The sequence below is a fragment of the Schistocerca piceifrons genome, chromosome 1 (assembly GCF_021461385.2).
Source record: "Schistocerca piceifrons isolate TAMUIC-IGC-003096 chromosome 1, iqSchPice1.1, whole genome shotgun sequence".
Classification (NCBI taxonomy): Eukaryota; Metazoa; Arthropoda; class Insecta; order Orthoptera; family Acrididae; genus Schistocerca; species Schistocerca piceifrons.
The window spans coordinates 127,486,147-127,502,290 of NC_060138.1; the positions used below are offsets into that span (position 1 = coordinate 127,486,147).

Here is a 16,144-nt window from a genome sequence, read left to right on the forward strand (position 1 = left end):
AGATTTCACAAGTTGTGATGTCCAGATGGAATATCTAACAACCATTATCCTTACTGCTGCAGAATGTCCCATTCCTTGCACTTCCTCTGTACCACACCTTGTCCTGGTCCATTGGTGAACTGAGGTATGCCGTGACACTATTCATTTGCGGAGACGTGCTCTCTGTGGTTTTAACCATCGCCCCTCAATGGAAAACTGCATTTGTTATAAACAGATGGGCACATAGTGTCGTCGCGTTCTTCAGGAAAGCAAAAAAGCTAGCTGGATTTCATTCACTAGTTCTTTTAACAATTCCACTACCTTTTCTGTCATGTGGGCCAACCTCTGACAGCTCTCTGGAGCCAAGATCCATTCCCCAATTTCTGGCCTGACAGTAGCAGACAAAGCCATCGTGGATGCTATTTCTATCTCAAACACCTTGGACTGCCATTTTTTGGAGATATCCAGCTCTCCCCACTAACCTCCTGCCTTCCTCCATCTGAAACAGGAGGCTCGGATGATACCCTTCTCTTCTCAGAATCGTGTTACAATGCTGCCTTTACTATGAGGGAGCTAGATCATGCTCTCACTTCAACTTGATCCTCTGTCCCAGGGCCAGACACTGTTCACATTCAGATGTTGCGGCACCTTTCTCTTGCACTTTCTGCTTAATACATTCAACCGTATCTGGGCAGAGGGCACGTTTCCCAGACACTCACGTGAAGTCACTGTCATACCCATACCTAAGTCCGGTAAGGACAAACACCTTCCTTGTAGCTACCGCCCCATTTCTGTCACTAGCTGTGTTTGCAATGTTATGGAACGTATGATTCATGCCCAGCTGGTCTGGTGACTCAAGTCTCACAATTTACTAACCACTGCACAGTGTGGATTTTGAACGCGTCGTTCTGCAGTTGACCATCTTGTCACTTTGTCCACCCATGTCATGGATGGTTTTCCTTAGAAATCCCAGAGTGTGGCTGTATTTTTCAATTTAGAGAAAGCCTACGACACCTGCTGGAGACTGGTATCATCCGTACTTTCTACACTTGGGATTTCTGTGGCCACCTGCCCCATTTCCTTCACAAATCTTTAAAAGACCAAGTTTTCAAGGTGCATTTGGGTTCTGCCTTGTCGGCATCTTTATCTAGCAAAAATGTGCGCCTCGGGTGTCCGTCCTGAGCATCGTCCTCTTTGCTATCGCCATTAACCCTATAATGACCTGTCTCCTGCCGAGCATCTCCAGCTCCCTTTTTGTTTACAATTTTGCCATCCAATTAAGTTTTCCACAGACCTGTCTCATTGAGCAGTGTCTTCAGCAACGTCTCGATCGTCTTTAGTCGTGGAGCATCGACAGTATGTTTCGCTTCTTCACCAGCGGTACGATTGGTTTCTCCCACCATCTTTACATCTTGGGCCTGTTGTTCTTCCTTTCATTGAAACTACGAAATTCCTGGGCTCATGCTCGATAGGAAACTCTCCTAAGCCTCCCACATGTCTTACCTGGCAGCCAACTGTATCTGGTCCCTCAATGTCCAATGTGTCCTCAATGGTACTTCTTGGGGTGCAGATCGAACCACCCTTCCCCATTTGTACCGGTCCCTTGTCGTTCAGAACTAGATTATGGGTGCTTTGTTGATGCATCTGTATGTCTGTCCCTCTTACACCGTCTGAATACTATCCACCATTGTGGCATCTGTTTGGCCACTGATGCCTTTTACACTAGCCTGGTTGAGAGTTTGTGTGCAGAAGCTACCAAACTACTACTGTCCTACTGCCGTGACTTTCAACTCAGCGGATATGCATGCTGTTTGTCTGCCATGTGTGGCCATCCATCCTATACCTCCTTCCTTGATGACTCCTTTGATCACCAGTATAGGGCATGTCCGTCTTCTCTGTTACCTCCTGGAGTTTGCTTTTGCCTCTTGCTCCAACAGATTAATTTCACACTTCCTGCAACTTTTCCGTCGGGTGTGAACCCTTCACCACCTTCGTGCGGTGGCCCGTGTTCACATTGGACTTCATTCTCTTCCTAAGGACATTACTGCAGCCTCGCTCTATCACCTTCAGTTTCACGACCTTCACTTGGAACTTCACGATAGTACCTTCGTGTACACTGATTGCTCTCAGACTGACCGTGGTGTTGGGTGTGCCTTTGTCATTGGCACTGACTTTTTTCAGTATCGGCTTCTGGCACACTGCTCAGTACTTACAGCAGAGCTCTTTGCCCTGTATCAGGCCACTGAGTACATCCGGCGACACAGGCTTTTCAATTGTGTCTTCTGCTCAGACTCTCTCAGCGCCTTTCAAAGCCTCTGTGTGCTGGACGCCATCCATCCCTTAGTGCAACCGGTCCAGGAAAACAGTCACTTGCTCACTCTTGATGGAGCCACTTTGATGTTTATGTGGGTTCCTGGTCATGTCTGTTTGACAGGAACTGAGGCTGCTACCAAGGCTGCAGTCCTCATACCTCAGCCCACTAGTTCTTACATTCCCTCCAATGATCACTGTGTTGCCGTCTGTCAGGAGGTGGTATTACTTTGGCATTGCCTCTGATCCTCCCTTCATGGGAATAAGCCTTGGGTTATTAAGCCTCCCCCAGCAGCTTGGATGACCTCCTCTCGGCCCTTCTGCTGCGAGGTGGTCATGTTAAGTGGTGCTCCCCCACCCCTTTCTCCACATTGCACTCGACTTTTAATTGCCTGCCATTTCCTGATGGAGTGCCCTTTTTTTAACCGTTTACGTTCCCGTTTGTGTTTTGTGTCTGATTTAGAGGCTGTTTTAGGGAATGACGCGCGGGCTGTTGACTGCATTTTACTTTCTATCAGTATGGCTGAAGTCATTTAATTTTTAATTTTGGACCTCCATTTCTCTATAGCGTATTTTATAGATCTTTCTCCACATCTCTGTTTTTAGCTGTCTTCTCTTCCGTCGATTGGGATGAATGTGTAGTTTTTTATAACTCCTATTTGTCTTTGTGTTCTTCAGTTCTGACATGGGTGCGTAAATGATGCCAGTTTTTTTGCACCCTGGAAAAAAAATTCTCTCTCTCTCTCTCTCCCTCCCTCTCCCTCTCTCTCTCTCTCTCTCTCTCTCTCTCTCTCTCTCTCCTCTCCCTCTCTCTCTCTCTCTCTCTCTCTCTCTCTCTCTCTCTCTCTCTCTCTCTCTCTCTCTCTCTCCCCCCCCTCTCTCTCTCCCTCCCTCCCTCCATCCCCCTCTCTCTCCCTCCCTCCCTCCCTCCCTCCCTCCCTCCCCTACTTCTCTTTTTTTATCTGTATTTCTTCTCAGGTAACTCAGTGAGATAGCACAATTGTTGAACTGAACTCAAATTCATCACTCTGGATATTTTGTGTAACTTACATTTTGAAAGTTATTTAGCAAAATGAACTTATTCTGGAGAATTCCAGCAAAGGAATAGAGACTGCTAGTCCATCACCACCTCCAGTGTTACGCCGTTGGAGTGTGGTTTGTGTGTCTGTGATAGCATTCAAAAGTGTGTATTGTGGTCTGAAGTAACTAAGGGTGTTTGCTGTCCTGTGATCAGGAGAAGAGGTTCAAAGGTAGCCACAAAGCCACTGTAAAGCTTTCCAGAATCATTGCTGTGGATTTGGAAATCTGTTCTCTTCTTTTCCCAATCTAAAAAAAAGAGTCATGAACGAGGGGAAGTGGCAAGGTTGGAATTTGCACACCAATACCACAACTCTAGTCCTCATACTTAGTTGCAACTGCTATTGACTGAATATGTCATTTATCAGGCTGATTAATTAGCTATAGATTCATTCATTCTTTGGAAGACAACATAATTGTTCAGATGCTGTGTCTTCCACTCTTCTTCATTCTTTTCTCAATACACAATTGAACTCTTGTAACATTAGTGATGGTACAGACATGTTTTGATTAATGTGGTCATAATGCTTGCAACTTTTCTTTTCTCTAGAGATTAAGCACTAATTGTAAGCCGCAGGATGTGAAGTGTGTTTTGGGGGATCATTGGAAAATATCACTTGTAAGAATAGAGTATCTAGGTATTTGTCTGACTCGGGCACACAGTTTAACTTGTTATATGAGTCACATACGTAATTCCAAACCAGCTTAGAAGCAGATGTTCTTTGAATGATAAAAATAGCAGTGAATTCATTGAGAAGTTAAACCATAGTGTCACTAAATGCAACATGAACAATTTAAGGTGAAATGATCATGTATGTTTAGCCATAAGAAGGGCAGGGGGCAAATCGATATATCGGAATGAGCTTAAGAGCAGGAGGAGGATTGATTTTGGTACACTATCTTTCCAGGTCACCACGTTTCATATGATGGTGACTTGTAGAGTACATACATTGATAGTACATGGTCCAGTCACAGTATTGTGATCACCACCTATGTTAGACTCAATGTGCAGTGACCACTCGCAGTCGGCAGGTGGCAGCACTAGCAGTGGAGGAATATAAAGTGTGTTGGGGTACACGGAACACAGTGCAGTCATTGTCAGAAACAGAGTGATTTATCCGATGTCCAAAAGGGCATGATCATTGGCTTTAAGGCCAAGGATGAAAGTAGTTCCCAAATACTTAATTTTGTAAACTGTTTGCATGCTGCTGTGGTTAAAAATATATGGTGCATGACGCTATCCAAAACCAGCACTGAGACAACTGTGGTGCACCACGAGCCTTAAATGACGGGTGAACAGTGGCAGCAGAGATGTGTACGTGGGATATATGTGCAAATGCAGAGCAACTGACCATTTATATTAACCAAGGGGCTACCATGTACCCATGCTGACTGCTTTTCATCAGCAACGGAGGCTGGAATTTGCATGCCAATACCGCAGCTGCAACTGGATGTCCACTAGTGGCAACAGGTTGCCTTTGCAGATGTATCATGTTTTATGCTCCATCAGACAGATGACTGTTGTCGTATAGGGCATGAAGTGTCTGATAGCAAACATTCTTCAACAATCTTTGGAAGAGTCCAGGCTGGAGGAGGGAGCATTGTGATCTGGGGAATGTTTTTATGGCTTTCTCTGGGTAATCTTATCATTCTGGATGGCACAGTGGATCAACACAAGTATTTAATATCTTCCAAACACAATAGTGTGTGGTGACTGTGTGGATTCGAATGATCATTGATATCACTGTTTGCAATATTTACCTGCCGCTAGAGAGGGAAATCCGTACTGTGAGTTGCTGGATATGATATAGTGACACCCCCTTCCTCCTTGGGGATTTTAATGCTCATAGTCCTTTGTGGAGCAGTTCCAGACCATCCAGTGAGGCCTCTTCATTGAATAGTTCCTTGACAAGTTTGAATTTTATCACAATGGTTGGTCCCTTACCCAATTTAGGACAGCACACAGCTTGTTCTTGCCCATAGATCTTATTCTTTATTCACTGAACTTAGTTATTTTATTACAAGGGGCTGTATATATCACACTCTGTGACAGTGACCTCTTCCTGGTGGTCTTGTCACCTCCCATTCCAGACTGACCAGCCTGTCAGGTATTCCAGAGAGCAAACTTGAAGATGCACACTATGAAAATCAACACAAGAGCTCAGTTTTTAATTAAATGAAAAAGGATGCCTGGTTTGATATATCTCTTTCCTGGGAATACATATTCCCTCCCAGTTGTAGGTCAGACATTGTGGGTTACTTGGCCTTTGATGACCAAGGACTGTTCTCAGCTGTTGGTTTCATGGTGGTGACATCATTGACTCACTTGCCCTCCCACCTTCCAGGCATATAAACAAAGGATGGAAAGATCTTCCCAACCTTTACTGTATACTGTTCAGGTCACATAACAAACATTTAAAGGATGGGAACTGCTTTGTGGCCTCAACTTGTCCCATGACATGGCCTCAAGCCCTGACTTGTTCCATTATCAAATGATCCAACAGATAAATGTAGACTGGTAAAATTAACTTCTCAGAACTTTTAATTGCATCTGGGCCCTCAAATTGTGTGGACTTTTATCTACCTGCCAGTCTGGTTTCTGGGAGGTTCAGTAAACAAGAGACCTCCCAGCCAGGTTAGATACAGCAATAAGACTACAGTCCAATTAAAATCATTTGATAATTGACGTCTGTCACTTGCTGCTACAGTGTTTCCACATCGGCTGCCGGCTGCCACTCGGTTGTAGGCTACACACAAACACAGCAGGTCACTTTACAAATGCTATTAATGTGCAATGCAGAGCAATGTTGGAAGCAGCCTTCACAAGGTATGACAAAAATGTGTGATGCTCTGTTAACAGCTGATTTTAAATGATCAGTGACTGAACTGGCGGATGACATGTTGTGTAGCCGTGAATTTAAACTCACGTGCTAACTCAGCCACAAGCTTGTATGTGCAACGTATCTGAGAAAACAGTGGTCAGCAATCTGCAGCAGAACTAAAATCATGATCACTTTCTTCAGGGCGATTGAAGCTAACCTCTATGAGCAAATACGAGATAGAAAAATTTCAGTTTCAGTGCTAAAAGCTAACCATAATTTCTTGCTATCATAGGTTAGTGGTACCTGAACATTCATCACAGTGGCTACATGAGCTATCGCGTTACCAACCAATGGGCAGTTCTGGTTGGCACGTGGTTGCAGGTAATGGGTAACACAGGCAGATTCCAAATGAAAATATACTGATAGGAAGTGAAATGAGAGCAAATAAAAGTCAGTATGATGATGCAAATCATCATGAAGTATCATACACACAAAAATCTTTAAACCAAGTAATTGAATAAAAATAATAAAGTATATTGATTGATTGGAAAAATAAAAATTGGTGTATTTCATGTGATCCGAATGTGCGACCTTGTACACATTGCATTAACATGCTAACCACTGAGCTACGCCACTAAACTTTGTGAGGTTGCTATATTTATGACTCTGGGGACCAGTTGCAACAATGAATTGCAGCCTTTTAAAATTCGTCTGTATGCAGCATCTTGCAAAGCTTTCTAATGTAAGCTAATCTCTGTAATTATAATAACTGTACATGTGACACTGAATTGTGTCTTGTGTGGAAGGATCCAGTAGTGTCTGGTTAAGGCTGTGCATGAAATGAAATGTGTACGTACACACGCTTGAGTGTTTGTGTGTTTGTGTGTGTGTGTGCGTGTGTGTGTGTGTGTGTGTGTGTGTGTGTGTGTGTGTGTGTGTGTGGTGGGTGGCTGTGTGTGTGGGGGGGGGGGGGGTACCACGTGTGATGCAGTGTGAAATAGAAGGGCCAGATCCAGGATTCGGTACCCAAAAACATCAAGAAAGAAAGCTGGACTAGGAATTATAAGTGAATTGACCAATTGTTTTGGCAGTTTGGCAACAATGAGCAATTCGGGTGTGACATTGAGTGCACTGATGAGGGAAAGCCAGTTCCAACTCGTGAAGGGTCAACTGTCATGTAATTTTTTCCAACTTTAGTAAGTTATTTAACACCACCATCTTGTTAGGTTTTCGTCAACTTACTTGAAACATATGACACTATCATGTTTTAATTACACTCCACAGCTGCAACTTTTGTTGCACTTCACTGACATTTATGTACAGCTTCTCATCCCACTGATTGTTCATGATTGGAACATTCTTCAGTTCTCCTCAGTTGTGGGGGAATGGTATAGTCCAGGGCTCCATCCTCAGTATCACCTATTTCCTTGAAGCTGTCAGTGGACCCGTGAACTCCCCAGAATGAACAGATACTTCTACAATTTATGTAGATGACTTTTGCATTTGGTACAGCTCTTAGGTAGCATCCCATTTGAAGTATCTAGTCCAAGGAGCTATACAAAGGGCCTTGCTTTGAACCTGTTACCATGGCTTTCAGTAATTCTACCCTGCCAAAACACAGATATGTTCTTTCATTTCATACACTGATCCACCTGGACCTGGAACTTTTCTAAGGGACCCAGTGTCTCAAAGTAGTGTACAATCCTGCTTTCGTGGTCTACCTCTGATGTCACACAGTTGTAGCTGCTCCACATCCATCAGGTCAGATAAAAGTAGATGTGGAAACTAAATGCACTCCGCTCTCTGTCATATTTCTTGGCATCTATAACAGTACTGCAGGGCTCTTAGTTTTATCACAGCTGGAGTGTGGATACCAGGAATGTGGTTCAGAGGCATCAGGCAGTGTGACTTCTAGACCTAGTTTGCCATTATGGGGTAAGACTTGCCACCATGGTTTTCTGAACAAGTTGAGTTTTTTGGTGTAGTCTGGGATCCTACCTTTGCAATTTCAGCGTTGTCAATTACTACTTAACTGTGCCTCCACTATCCACTAATTCTCCAACTACCTCAGCCAAAGGTGCCCATACAATAGCTTGTGCAGGGGAAGGGGGGGGGGGGCTAAACATGGTGGTATCAAGTATTTTTAACATTTTGAAAGATGAATGGCTGGTTGTAAGAAGCTGTAAAAAAAGTTCCATTTCCAACCCTGTTAAAAACCTAGGTAATACCAACTTTTTAATCATTTCTTTGGAAGAAGATCTCCCGACTATACTATAGTTGGGAGGGGGTGCAGCCCTCCCTTGGCCCCGGTTGTGGGCAACCTGGACCTCAGTGTCACATATTTCTCCCTAACAACTCTAACACTGTCGCCCAATGTAGGGCAGGACTCTAAACTGAAATTCAGTTGTAAATCCTCCACAGAGATCTTTTCCTTCCTCCACTTCACTGTATCCATCAGATCACTTCACACACCCCTCGCTGGTGTGTACCTAGATCTCAGCTGTACATCTTCAGCGTATGCAGTAAACTGCCCCACCACGTTTCCTACAGTCTTCATCATTCATTGAGTCATTCAGACTTCATGTTCTGTAAATCCGGTAGTGAAGGAGAGCCTCCAGGAATGTGGAAAGAAACAAGTTGTACATTATCAAGGAGAAACAGTAATTTCTCGGTCTATTGGTCTGTGTAGATGACTATCCACATGGTGGCTGATATCTTGCATGCAGGGATCCACTTGAAGTCTAGTGTTGTCACTATTGTTTTGTTAAAATAGCTCCAAAGGAGGCTCTGGAGGCTATTTCTGTAAAGTATGCTAACAATTGATTATGAGTAGCACTAACCTATTCATAATTACAATTATAGGAATTAAATAGTGTGGTTTCCTCCACTGATGCCAGCCAGCTATGTATTTCTTTGTCTGCATATACATATACTGTGTGCACTATTAAATCTTTCTCATAGCAGACAGTATGAATACACTATCCCTTTTAGAAACACTGGCTACAGTTGTGTACAGTAACTTTTACTGTCTCTTAATTGCAACAGAAATATTTTTCCACAGGAAACCTCATGTACACATTCGTGAATGTTCAGTCTATTTTGTCATGTACGAGTGCTGCCAACTGTTGGGGGTTTACTATAAAAATATATGCAAGTCATTGTAGCAGTGTGCAGCAGCTTGTGATCGCCAGAAGAAACGGAAGTAGTTGGTTAGCTACATTCCACTGTATAATTGAATATTAGTATTGTTATTTTTCATGGTAATTATTGACTGATCAGTTTATTCATTACAACAGTAAATATATCAAAATTAGTTACTTTAGTCTACAGAAAGAAGCCAAGTTTACAAAGTATATTTCGAAAATGGATAAATTTATATAAATCTTGCATCTAAAATCATAAAAAATCACCTAAGAGTAGAAAGAAAAATTTTTGTTCCCCCCAGAAAAAAATCGGGTCTGAAAGATCTATGAGAAATGTTAGCTTGCAGAACTGAATAAAGGGTTGGATCTGAAAATCAACACAGCTGCATGCATTTCAACCATGTTGGAAGCAATGAAGGCAGCATGAAGAAAGTTAGGGACTCTGTGTATACTGATGTCTTGTTCTGAATGCTGTTAAATGCATGCCACAGTATTAGCTTACATATTTCTGGCCTAGCAAGCTATGTATAGCTTCTGTTAGTCCAGTATCAACTGCCGTCTGGGATTTAAGTGCGCTGAAGTGCTCTCAGATCTCTTAAATCACTCATCAGAATGGATTCTCTTCTTTCCCTCACTCCTTTCCATATCTAATGATGTTGCTGTTGTCAAGACATTAAGCTCGCTTTCCTGCTCCTGTGAACTGGTACAGTAAATCGTAAAAGATAACTTTCCAGTAATCACTTATGTAATGTTTTCACAGGAAGGAAGGTCAGTAACAACACCAGCAGCAATAAAGTTGTTACCCAGAAAACAACAGCAGGGCTGTCAAAGGATAATGTTGGCACAAGTAAAAAACAGACATTTTCTGGGATTAAAAAGAATGTGAAGAAAGGGAAAACGTCTAATGAAGGTGCTGGTAACATTGCACGTATATTGAATAACTTGAATATATTTGGTGAGTAAGAAACTTATTTTTGTTGTAATACGAATAAATGCCATTTCCTTACCAAGGAAGTTTAAAATTTAGTTCAGGCTGCTATTCAGTTTTTTTTTTTTTAATAGCTATGAACAGCTTTGGTGCTGTGTCTGGCAGTGAGACTGAAAATTGAAGTTTCCTTGGTTTTGAAAGGCCATGATAGTTATTTGTATGTTCTGTACATCATGTTCACGATCTAATCTTGAATATATGTTATTGAGAATAACTTCTTTCCATCTTAACTTGAAAGGGGAAAAAGTGTGAAGAAGAAGACACTCCCGTGTACTTTAGAACATAAAATTGTCCAATAAACTCCAGAATGAGCACTCAACATGTGAATAAATATATTAACTGTACAAAATTATTTAGCACTAATTCCACAAAATGCTCATGTAAACTATTAATTTTCAGTCACTGAGAGACATTAATTAAATGTGACAAATACACAGTCTCAAAAACATGCACATTTAATCAACCAGGCATTATTTTATTTTTTTCACAAGCTATAAAGTACAACCCTATTGTCAAAATATAAAGCTGTATTCACTGTGCCTTATTACAATTACCTATTAATCTATTTGCTAAGTCATTTACCTTTTCTCCATCTGTCCCTCCCCCCCTTTCCCCACACCCTGTGCACGATTCTCAGCAACAAAAATTATCTGTGTGGGAAGATGTTTGTATCATGTTTCCTCATCCTCTGATGGAAAAGTACATTGCCTGCATCAGAACAGTAGGACTCAAGTAGGCCCACAATTTCCTTCAGCCTTTAAAAAAATATAATCCCTACTATATCAGAGAAAAGAGCGAGACAGGTGGAATATGAATGGTAATCCTCATCTGAGACCATTTACTTTCAGTATGATTGTTACATGTATGGGTTTGTGGCCTTTTTCCTGTTAGCAGTAAAAACAAAATTAACTGTTTTTTTTAATCAGGGAAGATAGTATGTAACGGCTGAGGCCACATTTAATTCGTGCAATTCGCTACTGGATGGCGTAAAGTATGTTGAAATTTAAAATGGTTTTTTTCCTACTCTATTGTTTTTCCTTTTGTATTTGTGATTTTCTGTGTCCTGTAACCCCTTACTCAATTCCTATGGAATAATCTTAAAATTCACAATTACAGTTTAAATCATGGTGTCATAAAATGACTTAAGTTAATCGTTTACAGGTAATAAAGCAAGTAACAACTCTCTTCCACTTCCACCTACAGTGACTGTCACAAATTCCACTAAGGCAGTTCCTGTTCGTGGAAGCAGTGGTAGTGAATCAGTATTAGATGCAGATTCCAGCAGCACAAAAAGTGGGCGACGTCCTAGTGTTGACACAGTCTCCACCTATCTTAGCCATGAGTCAAAGGATGGGGAGCTTAGAGTTTCACAGGTACTAATTTTGTGTGTGTGTGTGTGTGTGTGTGTGTGTGTGTGTGTGTTTGAGAGAGTGAGAGAAGATTGTTGCAGCCATCTGTTTATGTTGAAAACTGAAATTTAATACAGAGTTTGTCTGCAAAGTAATAAGACTGGGTCTGGTCTAAAGAATTTATTGGTCTGATCAATACACATTGTTAAAATTCTTCAAAATTGTCTCCTTGGGCATTGATACATCACTGCAAACTCTGTAACAGCCCACAGGATGGTGGGAACTTGTTGAAACTGTGACCTTTCAAGCTTCTCTTTAGCTCTGGGAACAGAAAAAAGCCTAATGGGCTCATACTGAGGCCTTATGGTGGCTGCAGTAAGATTAGTACGGCCGTGGTCCATGGAACTCTTCTATCCGTAGAAGAGTTCCATGGACCACGGTCATACAACTCGGAAGAATTCTCGGCAAGATTCCAATTCTTATCCGGGCCTTGTAGGCAGTCACAATGGAGGCAGTATGGGCTGGAGTGTTGTCAAGAGGGAGCTTCCAGCAATCGATAATCTCCAGTGGTTTCCATCATGTGACAGCTTTGTGCAGCATGCAGGGACTTCCTTGGAGAACACAGCATTGACAGTTCATACCAAGGCTACAATTTTTTTGCCACATTTCTGTGCAAAACACTTGTTGACCAGCATCCAGATCGCTCCATGTCTTCAGCAGTCTCCTGTCCGTTCTTGAACTCGCTGAACTAATGGAGAATGTGGGCCCTTGACAGGACATTGTCTTTGTAAGCCTTCTTAACCAAGGCAAGTGTCTCGGAAGTGGTTTTGCCCAGGTGACAGCAAAATTTAATCGTGCAACACTGCTCCAGTGAATGCACTATTTTTCCTGATGGGGAGTGTGCTACTTGTCGACTGGAGTGTTGCTTGGTAGCCAGTCTCATTATTACTTTACAAACTAACTCTGTATGTAAACCTAAATGTTAGACCAATTGTCAGGATTGACGTTTTGTGTCAAAATTTTCTCCTTTCCCCCCTTAAGTTCCTTTATTAATAGTAGTTCAACCCTTAGTTTATGAACTGTGATATTGTACATAGCATTTTGAGAGCTTTAACAGAATTTTGTATGTTGGTGTCATTTGAATGCTACATGTTTGTTGTTTGTGCAGTTTTTGTTTCTATTTTTGTCATTATTCTTCTGTTTCGTATGGAAAAAAACACCATTTGGGATAAAACTCCCACATTATGCACATCTTAATGTTTCATGTTTTTCTTTTGCCCTTGGCTGATAGTGATTTGCAGTACAGTGTTACTTACCAATAACAATGAAAACAATCAATTATTGATAAAATTATTTAATTGGATAGAGAGAAAATCTACTCACCAAGTGGCGGCAGAACACACACATAAGACTGTTGTTCAAATCACAACAGTCTTTTATGTGTGTGTTCTGCTGCCACTTGGTGAGTAGATTTTTTCCTCTATCCAATTAAATAATTTTACTTAACAATAAAATACTCAAATTGAAAGTTATACTCTATCATGGAATCTTTTTTACCAGTCCTCATTAACTACATTAATATTGAATTAACACAACAGAAAAACATACATTATTTTTTAAAAATTCTTTTTGGTTGTTAAGAGGAGAGAGCATTATCTTTAGAGGAGACAGAGAGTGCATCGAACCTTCATATTAATGAAATAGTCATTCTAATGGAAAACTAAGATATATGGTTCAAAATTGTTAACCAAAGTTGAACAATGGCAAAGGTTTTTATGCAATATTACTAAAATTGTCAGTGCGTGTAGAACTAGGTTGACATTTAAATCAGCTTACACACAGTGAGGAAACTTCTGGCAGAATGTAAATAATTTAGGAGTAAAGGAGACGACTCATCGAAAGCGGAAGTGTTGAGTTGTCTACACCCACACACAAAAGAGAATGAAAACTTACTAGCTTTGCAAAGAAATCATTTTGAGTTGCAGATCACAACGAAAAGACTGTTACACATTGAGATTTCAGCCAAAGCCATCTTCGGAAAACACACACACACACACACACACACACACACACACACACACACACACACACACACACACCTGTGCCTGTACATTATGCCAGCTAGACACACTGTGCCAGTTTCGCAGTTCAGCAGATGGTCTAGGAGGGGACAAGAAGAAAGAGGTGAGAAGCAGGAAGAAGGGTTGGGAATGTGTAGCTAATGGCTCAGAGGAAGGCAGCACATGTGCTGGCTAAGAATGCAAGAGGGAGGGATGGCAGGTGGATGTGCTAGGCCTGTGATACACGAATGCACATATCGGGAACTACACTCCTGGAAATTGAAATAAGAACACCGTGAATTCATTGTCCCAGGAAGGGGAAACTTTATTGACACATTCCTGGGGTCAGATACATCACATGATCACACTGACAGAACCACAGGCACATAGACACAGGCAACAGAGCATGCACAATGTCGGCACTAGTACAGTGTATATCCACCTTTCGCAGCAATGCAGGCTGCTATTCTCCCATGGAGACGATCGTAGAGATGCTGGATGTAGTCCTGTGGAACGGCTTGCCATGCCATTTCCACCTGGCGCCTCAGTTGGACCAGCGTTCGTGCTGGACGTGCAGACCGCGTGAGACGACGCTTCATCCAGTCCCAAACATGCTCAATGGGGGACAGATCCGGAGATCTTGCTGGCCAGGGTAGTTGACTTACACCTTCTAGAGCACGTTGGGTGGCACGGGATACATGCGGACGTGCATTGTCCTGTTGGAACAGCAAGTTCCCTTGCCGGTCTAGGAATGGTAGAACGATGGGTTCGATGACGGTTTGGATGTACCATGCACTATTCAGTGTCCCCTCGACGATCACCAGTGGTGTACGGCCAGTGTAGGAGATCGCTCCCCACATCATGATGCCGGGTGTTGGCCCTGTGTGCCTCGGTCGTATGCAGTCCTGATTGTAGCGCTCACCTGCACGGCGCCAAACACACATACGACCATCATTGGCACCAAGGCAGAAGCGACTCTCATTGCTGAAGACGACACGTCTCCATTCGTCCCTCCATTCACGCCTGTCGCGACACCACTGGAGGCGGGCTGCACGATGTTGGGGCGTGAGCGGAAGATGGCCTAACGGTGTGCAGGACCGTAGCCCAGCTTCATGGAGACGGTTGTGAATGGTCCTCGCCGATACCCCAGGAGCAACAGTGTCCCTAATTTGCTGGGAAGTGGCGGTGCGGTCCCCTACGGCACTGCGTAGGATCCTACGGTCTTGGCGTGCATCCGTGCGTCGCTGCGGTCCGGTCCCAGGTCGACGGGCACGTGCACCTTCCGCCGACCACTGGCGACAACATCGATGTACTGTGGAGACCTGACGCCCCACGTGTTGAGCAATTCGGCGGTACGTCCACCCGGCCTCCCGCATGCCCACTATACGCCCTCGCTCAAAGTCCGTCAACTGCACATACAGTTCACGTCCACGCTGTCGCGGCATGCTACCAGTGTTAAAGACTGCGATGGAGCTCCGTATGCCACGGCAAACTGGCTGACACTGACGGCGGCGGTGCACAAATGCTGCGCAGCTAGCGCCATTCGACGGCCAACACCGCGGTTCCTGGTGTGTCCGCTGTGCCGTGCGTGTGATCATTGCTTGTACAGCCCTCTCGCAGTGTCTGGAGCAAGTATGGTGGGTCTGACACACCGGTGTCAATGTGTTCTTTTTTCCATTTCCAGGAGTGTAGTAAGGTGTGACGCACAATGAAGGTGATGCAGAGGCTTGGATTGGGAGGGAGTGACATCACACAGGAAGGTGAAACTGTTGGGTGGAGGATGTGGGGACAGTGGGTTAGTTTACTTTGAGACCAACAGGATTATGGGAGCAAAGGATATCTTGCTAGAATGATTCCCTTCCACGTAGTTCAGAAAAGCTGGTACTAGAGGAAAGGATCCAGATGACAGGATTTGTGAAGCAGCCATTGAACTTAAGCATGTAGTGCTCAGTGTGATGATGTGCACAAAAAGCTGTGGAGGGATTGCAGAGGAGTGGGTTCATGACATGGCTGCTTTCACAGGTGGCCCTGCCTCTGATGGAACAGTATAAGCCTTTGACACGACTGGAGTAGGATTTGCACAAGTGAGTGAATCAGACAGCTCATGCAGCTGGGTTTTACACAGAGGTATGACCCTGTACGGTGTCAGTGGGTTGCATAATTCATGGAGGTGGTGTCTGGAGTGCTCTCCCATGGGCTTGGAGGGTAATGGTTTCAACTTTGATCTGGTTCAGTTTCATTGTGATGTCTTTGTGGTCAGTACTCAGGGCCAAGACACCCTATCCTCATTTCTCGACAACATCAACATCTTCTCTCCCATCTGCTTCAACTGGTCCTCCTCAATCCAACATGCCACCTCCCTGCACTTTGACCACCTCCTCTCTGATGACCCTATCCACACCTTTGTTCATATTAA

General features: G+C 43.2%; 1 protein-coding gene across 1 annotated transcript in view; it reads left to right on the plus strand.

The window, feature by feature from the left end:
- LOC124789375 (protein deltex) overlaps window positions 1-16,144 on the plus strand; it is a 43,356-nt gene that overhangs the window by 11,913 nt on the left and 15,299 nt on the right. Inside the window, exons 4-5 of the mRNA XM_047256712.1 lie at window positions 10,092-10,286; window positions 11,481-11,692. Of these exons, the coding sequence (XP_047112668.1) occupies window positions 10,092-10,286; window positions 11,481-11,692 (407 nt within the window). The remainder of the gene's footprint in view (window positions 1-10,091; window positions 10,287-11,480; window positions 11,693-16,144) is intronic.